We start from the raw sequence: 12,404 nt of genomic DNA on the forward strand, positions 1-12,404 counted from the left end.
TTACAGGGTAACTATGCTACTTATATTATAAATTTAATTATTTTGTAGTTTTGGAATTAGTAAGGAAAAGTGACAGCAAAATACAATGCATTGTATATGTATCTTTTTGCAGAAAATTTTGCAGTTAGAATAACTGTAATGATGGGAAGGGAAAAACCTTGAAGGTGTGAAATTTTAGTCTGTAATTAAAAATCCTTAACATAGTGTCTATTATAATTTTGTATTAAGGTTTCTGTTTAAATGAAGAGTAATTTTCCTAAATATTTAGTTATATAAATAAAATGGCTAGAATAAGACATATGTTCTAAGTTATTGGCTCAAAATGAGAGAATGAATACAGAATGTATCACAGTCTAGAAATTCTCTGACAAGGTGGTAGAATCTCAAGCTGAATTGGCCTCCAGCAAATAGGCTAGGCTTATTGTTTTATGCCCTTCAGCCAAAGATCAGCAGGAACACCTTTGTAATTGAACAAGTTAGGTTTACTATTTGTTGCAGGGAGGAAATAATGTTCACTATGGGGAAACTGTAAGGCACATCAGTCAGTAAGAGGATGTTAGAAAAAACCTAGTGTAGGATTTGAGTATAGTATAGTATAGGTTGGGTTACTCTGGGGAGAGATTAAGGAAGTAGATCCCTATCGTGGATTGGGTGGCCATCAGAAAGTTGGGGCACTTCTATACTTGGGTATCTCAATAAATTTTATCTATATAGGGAGGACAGACTATTATAAGATAAAGCTGTAACTGATAAAGAAGTAGTCATCACTTATTTAGTGAGGGGGGGATGTTTGGAATTTTGTGGGTTGCACAGTGACCTTGTCTGACTTGAATGTTCTCTGAGTTGGTTTTATGTCCAACCAGAGAACAGCATGGCTTAACCGTAAGCATCAGATCCGTTAACAACATTGAGCCCTAACTGTGAGTGTCAGTTAAGTTTTCAGACATCAGGGGCTGCATTTCTTTCTTTCTCAGGCCAAAACAAATGTATTCTACCATATCATTCCTACTGGTGATGGTAATGGTAAGTGACTATCCAGTGTTAAAACAGTATTCCTGCCTCCTATACATCTTAGTCCTTAAAGGTATTTGTTTTATTCTACTATTGATTGATGACATTGTTTTCTTCAGAACCACATCTTTGTGCTCTTTTGTTTGCCTTTATTGCACTGGCCAGATGTTAACATGGAAATGGCTACAGGAAACATCCTTGTTTTTTTCTGATCCTATTTCAATATCAGATATGATACCTCTAGTTTTCTTGGTAGATAACCTTTATCAGATTTGAGTAAGTTTCCTTGTATTCTTAGTTTCCGGGGAGTTGTAATTATGCATCAGTCTTGAATTTTGTCAAATGAATATTCTGTATTTGTTGAGGTAATCCTTTGTTCATTTTGTCCCTCTGTTCTGTTTATGTGGTGAATTAAGTAGCTTGATTTGTTTTGTGGTTTTCTTTCATGCTTAAAAGTATTGTTTCAGAGTTCTGGAGGCAACGCATTTGAAATCACGGTGTTGTCACTGCCATTCTCCCTCTGAAGGTGCTGAGGAAGGATCTGTTCCAGGCCTCTCTCCTAGCTTCTGGTAGTTGCTTGGCTTGGGGTACCATAACTTCAATCGTCACGTGGCATTCTCCCAGTATGCATGTCTGTCTGTGTCCAGATTTTCCCCTTTTTATAAGGACACCAATTGTATTGGATTAGGGCTCACTTTAGTATCCTTATATTACCTTGATTACCACTGTAAAGGCCCTGTTTAAATAAGATCACATACTGAGGTACTGGGGCTTAAAACTAATATCTTTCTGGGGATGTGGTGGGGTGTGGGATGTTGCACAATTCAGTCAGTAACAACCTGGTACCAGACATTCAGTTTAGGCAAAACTCATAGTTGTACACTCTGCTGGGTGTGAAATAAAGTCAGAATGCATCATGGCTTGTTCATGGTCAACACTGCTTGATTTTTGAATGTGAAATCAGCCTTGTATTTTTCTCAGTAAGCTTCACTTGGTCAGAATTCATTACCTTTTTTAAAAGCCTACTTCTAAATAACTCATAGATGAAAGAAGAATCATGATGGATATTAGAAAATATTTTAACAGAATAAATGACACATGAAAATGTGAGATGCAACTAAAGTAGCTCTTAGAGGGAAATTTATAGTTTTATATGCACACATTGCAAAAGAAGAAAGATTGAAAATAACACTTAAGCTTGAATCTCAAGGAAAAGGATGGCATGTTAAACTCTTTCCAAGAAAAAGTAAGAGAAAAGAAATAATAAATATTAGAGTAAATAATTAAAATAAGAAAGCAGATGTAAAACTAAGAAATATCAGCCAAGTAAAGGTTCATACTTTAATAAGTGAATAGAATTGATAAAACTCTAGCACAACTTACCAAAAAAAGAGAAGAATACACACACACACACACACATACACACACACACAAAACCTTTGTATTTATTTTTAAATTTTTTTTGTAGTGGCATTACTGAGATATAACCACATATCTACTATTCACCCATTTAAAGTACAATTCAGTAATTTTTAGCATATTCATAGAGCTGTATAATCATCACCATAATCAATGTTAGAACATTTTCATAACCCCATAAAGAAATCCTGTACCCTTTAGCAGCCACTCCTCATTTTCTCCAGAACCTTCCAACCCTAGGTAGTCACTGATTTACTTTCTGTCTCTAGATTTGCCTACTCTGGACATTTCATATAAATTGAATCATTCAGTATGTGGCCTTTTGTGACTGGCTTCTCTCACTCAGCATATTTTTAAGGTTTATGCATGTAGTAGCATGTTCAGTACTTCATTCTCCTTTGTGGTTGAATGATATTCTGTCGTATGGGTATGCCACATTTTATTTCTCCATTCATCAGTCATGGAACATTCAGGTTGTTTCCAGTTTTGGGCCATTGTGAGTAGTGCTTCTATAGAGCATTCGTGTACAAGTTTTTGTGTGGACATGTTTTCATTTCTCTTGGGTATACATCTAGGAATGGAATCGCAGGGTCATATGACAACTCTATATTTCACATACTGTGGAACTGCGTGTTTTCCAAAGCAACTGCACCTGTTTGCAGTGCCACTATCATTGTATGAAAGTTCCAGTTTTTTCACATCCTTGCCAACACTCAGTATTCTCATTGATTGTAGCTGTCCTGGTTTGTATGAAGTGTTATTTCATTGTAGTTTTGATTTGCGTTTCACTGATGACTAATGATGTTTATTGCTTACGGACTTTTGGCTTAGGGGTCTCTTTCTGGAAATGTCTGTTCAAGTCCTTTGACCATTTTTAAATTGGGTTATTTGATTTATTGAATTATAGCAGTTCTTATGTATTCTAGATATAAAAGTCTATTCTATATAAATATATGTTCTGTATTCTAGATATGAAAGTCTAGATTCGAGATGAAAGTCCTTTATCAGGCATATGATTTGCAAATGTTTTCTCCCATTGTTGTGAATTCTCTTTCTTGATGGTAATCTTTTGTTAATATGCTTATAGTTCTGCCAATCTAAGTATGCTTGGTTGCAAATGTAATCTTTCCTTACATGTTTCTTAATTCTTCCTCCTTTTTCCTTTATCTCTATACCTGTTATTTCCCTACTGTTTTTGTTCTTACACTTTTATTTTTGTTTCTCATTTTCTTCAGGTACTTTTTTTTTTTTTTTACTTTATCTACCTTTTTTTCTGCTTATACATCTCCATACTCTGTGAATTCCATATTGAAAATGAAAACTTGTCGCTTTTCCCCCAATACTTCCTAGTTGATTTTCTAGTAGACTATAGTCATTTTTGATTTTGTATTACACAGATGCAGTAAATATGAAAATCAGTATACACAAGCAGTAGGTTTTCTATGTATTTATTTAAACATTATGTGAAATGTGCTGCTTGCATCTCTTCTAAGATCAATTTGTATTAAGTCTACAATTTGGTGGCTACTGTTTCAGTTATTAAACGCTCTTTCTCTTTTTTCTTAAAGATTCAAAATGGACAGTTTAGAAGAACCTCAGAAAAAAGTCTTTAAGGCTCGAAAAACGATGAGAGTGAGTGATCGTCAGCAACTTGAAGCAGTGTACAAGGTCAAAGAAGAACTGTTGAAAACTGATGTCAAGCTGTTAAATGGCAACCATGAAAATGGAGATTTGGACCCAACCTCACCTTTGGAAAATATGGATTACATTAAAGACAAGGAAGAGGTGAATGGCATTGAAGAGATTTGTCTTGATCCTGAAGAAACTAAAACAGAATGGAAAGAAACACCCTGTATCCTAAGTGTTAATGTAAAAAACAAGCAGGATGATGATTTAAATTGTGAACCTTTATCTCCCCATAACATAGCTCCAGAACCAGACTCTAAACTGACTGCTGAACCAGTTTCTGGTGATCCAGCCGCTGGTGATCTAGATGCTGGTGATCCAACCTCCGGAGTACTGGCCTCTGGTGATTCCACCTCTAGTGATCCCACCTCTAGTGAGCCCTCCTCTAGTGATGCTGCCTCTGGTGATGCAACCTCTGGTGATGCCCCTTCTGGTGATGTCCCCTCTGGTGATGCCACCTCTGGTGATGCCACTGCTGATGATCTCTCCTCTGGTGATCCCACCTCTGGTGATCCCATCCCAGGTGAACCGGTCCCTGTTGAACCCATTTCTGGTGATTGTGCCGCTGATGATATAGCCTCTAGTGAAATAACTTCTGTTGATCTGGCTTCTGGAGCACCAGCTTCCACTGATCCAGCCCCTGATGATCTGGCCTCTGGTGATCTATCCTCTAGTGAGCTGGCCTCTGATGATCTAGCCACTGGTGAACTGGCCTCTGATGAGCTGACTTCTGAATCAGCCTTCGATCATACCTTTGAACCAAATTCTGTACCAGTTTGTGAACCAGTTCCTGAAATTGACAATATAGAACCAAGTAGCAATAAAGATGATGATTTTCTTGAAAAAAATGGGGTTGATGAAAAATTGGAGCAAATCCAGAGTAAAGACTCATTGGATGAGAAAAATAAAGCTGATAATAATATTGATGCTAATGAAGAAACTCTAGAAACAGATGATACAACTATTTGTTCAGATCGACCCCCTGAAAATGAAAAGAAGGTAGAGGAAGATATCACAGAGCTTGCTCTTGGAGAAGATGCTATATCTAGCAGTATGGAAATTGACCAAGGTGAAAAGAATGAAGATGAAACTTCTGCAGATCTTGTAGAAACCATTAGTGAAAATGTTACTGAAGATGATAAAAGTGAGAATATCTTAGAAAATACAGACTCTATGGAGACAGATGAAATCATTCCTATTTTGGAAAAGCTTGCACCTTCTGAGGATGAACTTACTTGCTTTTCTAAAACATCTCTCCTTCCAATCGATGAGACAAATCCAGATTTGGAAGAGAAAATGGAAAGTTCTTTTGGTTCACCATCTAAACAAGAAAGTAGTGAGAGTTTGCCAAAAGAAGCATTTCTGGTCCTCTCTGATGAAGAGGATATTTCAGGTGAAAAAGATGAGTCTGAAGTTATATCGCAAAATGAAACGTGCTCTCCAGGTTAGCATATAACTTAAATTTTAAAGATTTTTATTGACTTTGATGAACTGTTTAATAAAATATTATCATAATGTTTTAAATTTATTTTTGCTGCAGAGAAAGTTGAGAATAGTGATGACTCTATAGAAAGATGTCTTAACTTCATAGAATTCAGAATTACAGCGTGTCTACTCTGTGAGTAGCATTGTGCTAATTACTAAGAAGGGAGATAAAATAAGTAGAAAATATGCCCTTATAGTCTGGAAATAGAGGTGAAATAGAGCACCATAACACTGAGATAACAGTTTAAGTTAGTACATAATTGACTAGAGTTGTAGCAGTTCTTTCTTACTATCACTTAGCGAACAAATAACTTAGAACTAAAAGCCTAATAGTTTATTCTGTTAGCTTCAAGTGTAACAAATTATATTTTCAATCAATTAATATTCCCAATGAAATCCTGTACTTTAATATTCTTTGTCCAGGGAATGACAGCACCATCGTTGTAAGCCAGAAACCTTAAAGCTTGATTATTCATTTGATAAAGACTTTACCCATTTGCTTCCCCAGCCCTTTTGATTCTACCCAACCTATTCTCTCCCTCATTTTCTGAATGAGCTCTCTGTAACCCAATTATCTTACTTGATATTGTCCCTCTATGTCTTAGATCTCTGTTACTTTTAGGTTGATTTCAAACTCCTTATGTAAAAGGTACATTAACTTTATGATTTGTTCAGTACCTCTCTCTCCCAGTCTCTTTTATTTTATTTATTATTCCTAGAGAAAAAGAGAATGATAAAAATTATTTTATGGTCAAACTCAAAAACATTATTCCTGTATGAAACTTTCTCAGCCTGAGGAAGACTGAGAAAAGCATGAATACCTTTTTGTTCCCGTTATATCACATTCTTTTAGATTTAGACATCTATGAGAGAAGTGACCTTGCTAGCATAAAACACCATCTAATTTGTTCAAAGAAAAAAAAAATGGAGGCAGGTCTAAGAGAAACAGATAATTTTTTTCCCCCAATATATCGTATCAGCTTTTGGAGGTAGAGATTTTTTACTTATTAAAAAATGGCTTTTTTTTTTTTGGTCAGGTATGGTGGCTCACACCTATTATCCTAGGACTTTGGGAGGCTGAGGCAGTCAGATTGCTTGAGCTCAGGAGTTCGAGACCAGCCTGGGCAACATGGCGAGACCCCATCTCTACAAAAAATAGAAAAATTAGCCAGGCATGGTGGCACTTGTCTATAGTCCAGGCTACTTGAGGGACTGAGGTAGGGGGATCACTTGAACCTGGGAGGTCAAGGCTGCAGTAGGCCGAGATCGTGCCACTGTACTCCAGCCTGGGTGACAAAGTGAGACCCTGCCTCAAAAAAAAAAAAAAGGCTTTTTATTTTCAAAGAACATTCAGCTAAACCTATATAAAGAGGCCAGGCCCTTCTTGGTTCTAGAAATTTGAAGGTAGTATTAGCCCTCCGGATACACACAAGAATTAAATCACAGACCATTAAATACAAGGCTGTGAGTGCAGTGATAATGTTAAATTGGTATTCTGGGAGTGCAGAGGAAGGTAACTTTATTAGAGCACCAGATGTATTCAGGGATGTCTTGTCCCTTTTAATATCTGTATAACATAGAGGTTTTTTTTGTTTGCTTGTTTTTGTTTTGTGAGACAGAATCTTGCTCTGTTGCCCAGGCTGGAGTGCAGTGGAAGAATCATAGCTCACTGCAGCTTCCACTTCACTGGCTTAAGTGATCATCCTGCCTAAGCCCCCTGAGTACCTGGGAATACAGGCATGTGCCACCACACTTGGCAAAGTTTTAATTTTTTTGTAGAGACAGGGTCTTGCTATATTGGCTCTGCTGTAACATAGGGTTTTAACGAGTCTAATTTCTTTTTTTTTTTTTTTTTTTTTTTTGAGATGAAGTCTCGCTTTCGCCCTGGCTGGAGTGCAGTGGCACGATCTTGGCTCACTACAACCTCTGCCTCCCGGGTTCAAGCGATTCTTCTCCCACCTCCGCCTCCTGAGTAGCTGGGATTACAGGTGCGCGACACCACACCTGGCTAATTTTTGTATTTTTTTTGTTTTTGTTTTTGTTTTTTGAGATAGAGTCTCGCTCTGTCTCCCAGGCTGGAGTGCAGTGGCGCAATCTCGGCTCACTGCAAGCTCCGCCTCCCGGGTTCACGCCATTCTCCTGCCTCAGCCTCCCTAGTAGCTGGGACTACAGGCGCCCGCCACCTCGCCCGGCTAGTTTTTTGTATTTTTTAGTAGAGACGGGATTTCACCATGTTGGTCAGGCTGGTGTCAAACTCCTGACCTTGTGATCCGCCCACTTCGGCCTCTCAAAGTGCAGGGATTACAAGCGTGAGCCACCGCACCTGGCTGAATCTAATTCCTTTTAATGGCAGCTCCATCCTACTTGCTCAGGCCAGAAACCTTGGAACCATTTTTATTTTTTCTTTCACACCCCATAATCAGTCCATCAGGAAATTCTGTTGGTACTACTACCATAATAGATCTAAAGTCCAGTTGACAACTGTTATTACTCCTGCTCTGAGTCACCGTCATCAGGCCAAAACGGTGCCTGGCACACAGTAAGTGCCCAGTAAATATTTGTAAAGTGAATGAATAATCAATAATGTAAGAGAAGCATATCATGGAGGACCTTGGTTATAATGTTAAAGCTTTATGATGGCACTGGAATGCCAATAAAGAACTTCAAGCAGAGGAGAATGAAATTTACATTTTGGAAAGATAATAGGTGACAGTGTTGAGAATGAATTTCACTCATCCATTTTCTATAAGTGTTTATACAGAGTGAGGCACTAGGGCAAGTCCTTAAAAAAAAGCCTTACAAGTCCTTTAAAAAAAAAAGTCTGTATAAGAAAGTTAAAAAAGCAAGTTGCAGCTTATGATTTAATGAGTTTATACACCTTACCTTTATGTCAGAATCTTGATATTGGAGGGCATCGCACACAAGGCAGTGAAGTGCTGAGAGATGAATATTAAGCCATCCATGTTGCATACTTTGAAAATTCAAAGTTGGGAATATTTTTGGTTACTTACCTTTAATCTGATATGCTATATTAGCAGGGTACATTTAGTGATAGATTTAATTTCTTGGCTCATAACTAAACTTTTATTTTGTATCTTTTCCCCTTCCTCTGAAGGTAATTTTGTGTATTTTGAGTTTAAGAACAGTTTCTTAATTGGTTCTTAAACTGTACTCTGTTCTCTTTATATGGTGGCAGAATCTGTTGCATGTCATTTATGTTGCTGTACTCCTGCTGAAATGTTACTTAAATAAATGCCTTTATTCTTGACTAATTTTTAATGTACTCAGAACACAGAATTATTAGCTGAAGTACTAAAGTCAGCTTCAGTACTGGCTCTTCCTTCTAGCTGCTAACATCTATGAGTGTAGTAAACAGAAAATGGCATGACCTGCCATTTCAGGCACTTGTTTAGCAAATATGTTTTAAATATAGTAATTGTGATGTGTATTAGCAGCAACAAGAAATAATGAAAGATGAAGCAAATAGAAAAGCTATTTTAATTTTACAAAAGTAGAAGAAAGAGCTAAAAAAGTGTTGCATATATATATGTGTGTATATATACACATATATATACACCTTAATAGGTCTAGAGACACTATTGAATTGTGGCATAGTACTATGTTATAACTGATACTCACTAAATTATTAAAATGATAATCTGTTTAAAGAGGATGGCAAAATAAAGATTTATCCCTCTGGGAAAGTTCAAACACTAGAGGAGCTGCATCTCCATGCTATATACTTTCCTCTAGCTACTATTTCATCTCTTTCCTTTCTTTTAGAGCCATTCTTCAAGTTATATTAACAAAGCTAGTACCATTTCTTCTTCTGTTAGCCCTTCTGCTTAATTGGATTTTGATTTCTGCCTTGCTAGCCGCCCCCCTCCTAATTTTTCTCAGTGAAATGACATTGGTGATCATGTTATTAAATCCAGGGACATCTTTTCTTTGTCTTATCTATTCTTCCATACTTGGATGACCTCTTAATAACAGTCTTTCCCTCTTGAGGCTCTCCTTAGCTTTTGGGTTACTGCATTCTCCATCTTCCCTTCTGTTTTGGTCCTTCTCATTCTATTTTTCATGGAAAAATAGGGATAGGCCTCCTCCACATGCTTTTTTTTTTTCTTAAACATAAGATTTTTGAAGAGAAAAATCTGTTTTAGAGTAAACCAGATTTTTTTTACATTAAACACTGACATAGTTTCCTTGCAGATTTTATTTCAGATTAAAAAAAAATCTGTGGTTGATAATTTTCCCCTTGTTCATTGGATATTTAAGGTAAATAAACATAAACTGATGCTAATGAGGATAATTACATTAGACTAGAATTTGAGACTTCTATTTTTGCTGTAGGTTAGTATTGATAGAATTGGCATGATTTAGTCAATTTACTGTTAATTTGTTGTCACTTCAGTTAAAATTCTTTATCATCTCAATCCATTTATATTTAGTTGTTACTTATGTACTTGGCTTCTCTTTGTGGAGCTTCTTAGTTCTGTACACTAGTGTGCAAGTTGCAGATTTTTCAGAGTTGAGGTAGACCAAAGATGAAATAGATTTTGGAAGGAGGTGTATAGGAGGAAGATCATTTTCAAATGAGTACTGTTGTCCGAGTTAGATGTGTAAGTCTGGATTTCAGATCAGAGACTTGGCTTGCATTAGAAAAATGTAGTAGATAGCATGTAGCTATTAGGTGACAAGATGAAATCACCTCAGAGTGAGTATACATGGAGAAAAGATCCAACAACTGAGCTTTTGGCATTTCAGTGTTTAGTGGTTGGGGAGATGAGGAAGAACCAACAAAGGAGCTGAGAAAGAGCAGCCCCTGAGGTAGAAGGAAAATGGAGAGATTTTGGTGTTTCAGAAGCCAAGTAAAGACACTGTTTTGAGGAGGAAATAAGGTAACCGTTTACTATATCAAATGCTGCTGTGTGTGCTCATAAGATGGAAGAGAAGTATTTAACAATCTGGAGATCATTGGTGACTTTTACCAAGGGGCAGTTTTGGTGAATGATGGAGTGGAAAACCTGATTCGGGTTTCAGAGAGAATGGGAGGGGCAGAATTGGATATAAAAAAATGTGACTTTCAGAGGCCGAGACGAGTGGATCATGAGGTCAGGAGATTGAGACCATCCTAGCTAACCCAGTGAAACCCCGTCTCTACTAAAAAATACAAAAAATTAGCCGGGCGAGGTGGCGGGCGCCTGTAGTCCCAGCTACTCGGGAGGCTGAGGCAGGAGAATGGCGTAAACCCGGGAGGCGGAGCTTGCAGTGAGCTGATATCCGGCCACAGCACTCCAGCCTGGGCGACAGAGCCAGACTCCGTCTCAAAAAAAAAAAAAAAAAAAAAATGTGACTTCCCCCACTAGGTTTTGCTTTTAAAGAGAGCACAAAAATTCACATAGGATACATTATTTGCCACTCTATATTGGTTAAATAAAACTGATACAAAATGTCTGGAAAAGTCACATTACCAGTCATGCCTCATTTTTCTGATAGATCTTGTTAAGAATCTTTGTATGTTTATTGGCCTTTTGTAGTTCCTTATCTATGAACTGCCTGTTCATCTCCTTTGCCCATTTTTCTGATGGATATTGTTTTTAATTAGTCTGTAGGAATTTCTTGTTTTGTTATAAATATTTTCATGGAGCCAGTAATCTAAATCAGGAATGGAGTAGACTGGCCTGTGAGCCCTGTTTTTATAAATAAAATTTTATTGAAACATAGCTATGGTAATTTGTTTACATGTCACATAGCACTTATTGCTGATTCCTGCAACAAGGACAGAATTAAGAGGTTGTGTCAGAGGTCTTGTGGCCCACAAGATTGAAAATACCTATTTTTTGGCCACTTACAAAAAAAGATTTGCCAGTCTCTGATCTAAGGCAATGGTTTTTGTCCTCCATTTTTCCTTAGAATAAAGTTCTATAAAGTGTAATTCTGAAATGGGAAACTACGTCCCCTAATGTAAATTCTATTTTGTAATCCTTTAAAAACACAGTTTTCTACTTTTACTTAATGGAACCTTATTAAAGATAGTAGTCTTCTGATAGATATTAAACATCTAATTTGTCTCAGCTATTTCTCAAAGTTATGGTACTACCAAAATTATGAGATCTGGTATCTGCCCTTAGTGAGCTGTCTAGTTTGCTTGAAAGGAGAGAATATCACACATGAAACTATGAAAACTTGCCAAATTGTGATAAGGCTATACTCAAGAAAATCAGAGGAATTATAACAGAAACTTATCTGTAAGTAAGGACAGATTCTAAAAAAGACATTATTGTTATTTTTTTTTTTTTTTTGAGATGGAGTCTCACTCTGTCGCCCAGGCTGGAGTGCAGTGGCGCAATGTCGGCTCACGGCAAGCTCTGCCTCCCGAGTTCAAGTGACTCTCCTGTCTCAGCCTCCCGAGTAGCTGGGACTACAGGCACGTGCCACTACGCACAGCTAATTTTTTATATTTTTAGTAGAGACAGGGTTTCACCATGTTAGCCAGGATGGTCTCCATCTCTTGGTCTTGTGATCCGCCCACCTCGGCCTCCCAAAGTGCTAGGATTACAGGCATGAGCCACCGCACCCATCAGTAAAAAAGACATTCTTAACCTACTATTTGGGTGAGTTTCAGGAGTCCCAGGAACTACCTGAAATTATGTCTAAAGTTGTCTGTGTACCAAGGGCCTTGGATTATTACTCCGGGTTGAAGAAGACCCATTCTCAGGTTTTCTTCAGGCTTTGTGAACAAAATAAAATTAAAGAAATACAAGTCCCTACCCGTCTCTGTAGAATCTGTTACTACCATT

The 12,404-nt window shown here is 37.3% G+C and overlaps 1 protein-coding gene across 12 annotated transcripts in view; it reads left to right on the forward strand.

The window, feature by feature from the left end:
- The window catches only part of ATF7IP (activating transcription factor 7 interacting protein), a 136,294-nt gene that overhangs the window by 53,248 nt on the left and 70,642 nt on the right, over positions 1 to 12,404 (forward strand). For 8 of the 12 annotated variants that reach the window (XM_009180259.3, XM_009180258.4, XM_031650305.1 and 5 more), the window contains exons 2-3: positions 3,999 to 5,560; positions 5,657 to 5,734. In XM_009180259.3, the coding sequence (XP_009178523.2) occupies positions 4,006 to 5,560; positions 5,657 to 5,734 (1,633 nt within the window). In that variant the 5' untranslated portion in view covers positions 3,999 to 4,005. The remainder of the gene's footprint in view (positions 1 to 3,998; positions 5,561 to 5,656; positions 5,735 to 12,404) is intronic. The other 4 variants (XM_003906038.4, XM_009180266.3, XM_003906039.5 and 1 more) reach the window with 1 other exon arrangement.

This window comes from Papio anubis, chromosome 9 (genome assembly GCF_008728515.1).
Source record: "Papio anubis isolate 15944 chromosome 9, Panubis1.0, whole genome shotgun sequence".
Lineage (NCBI taxonomy): Eukaryota > Metazoa > Chordata > Mammalia > Primates > Cercopithecidae > Papio > Papio anubis.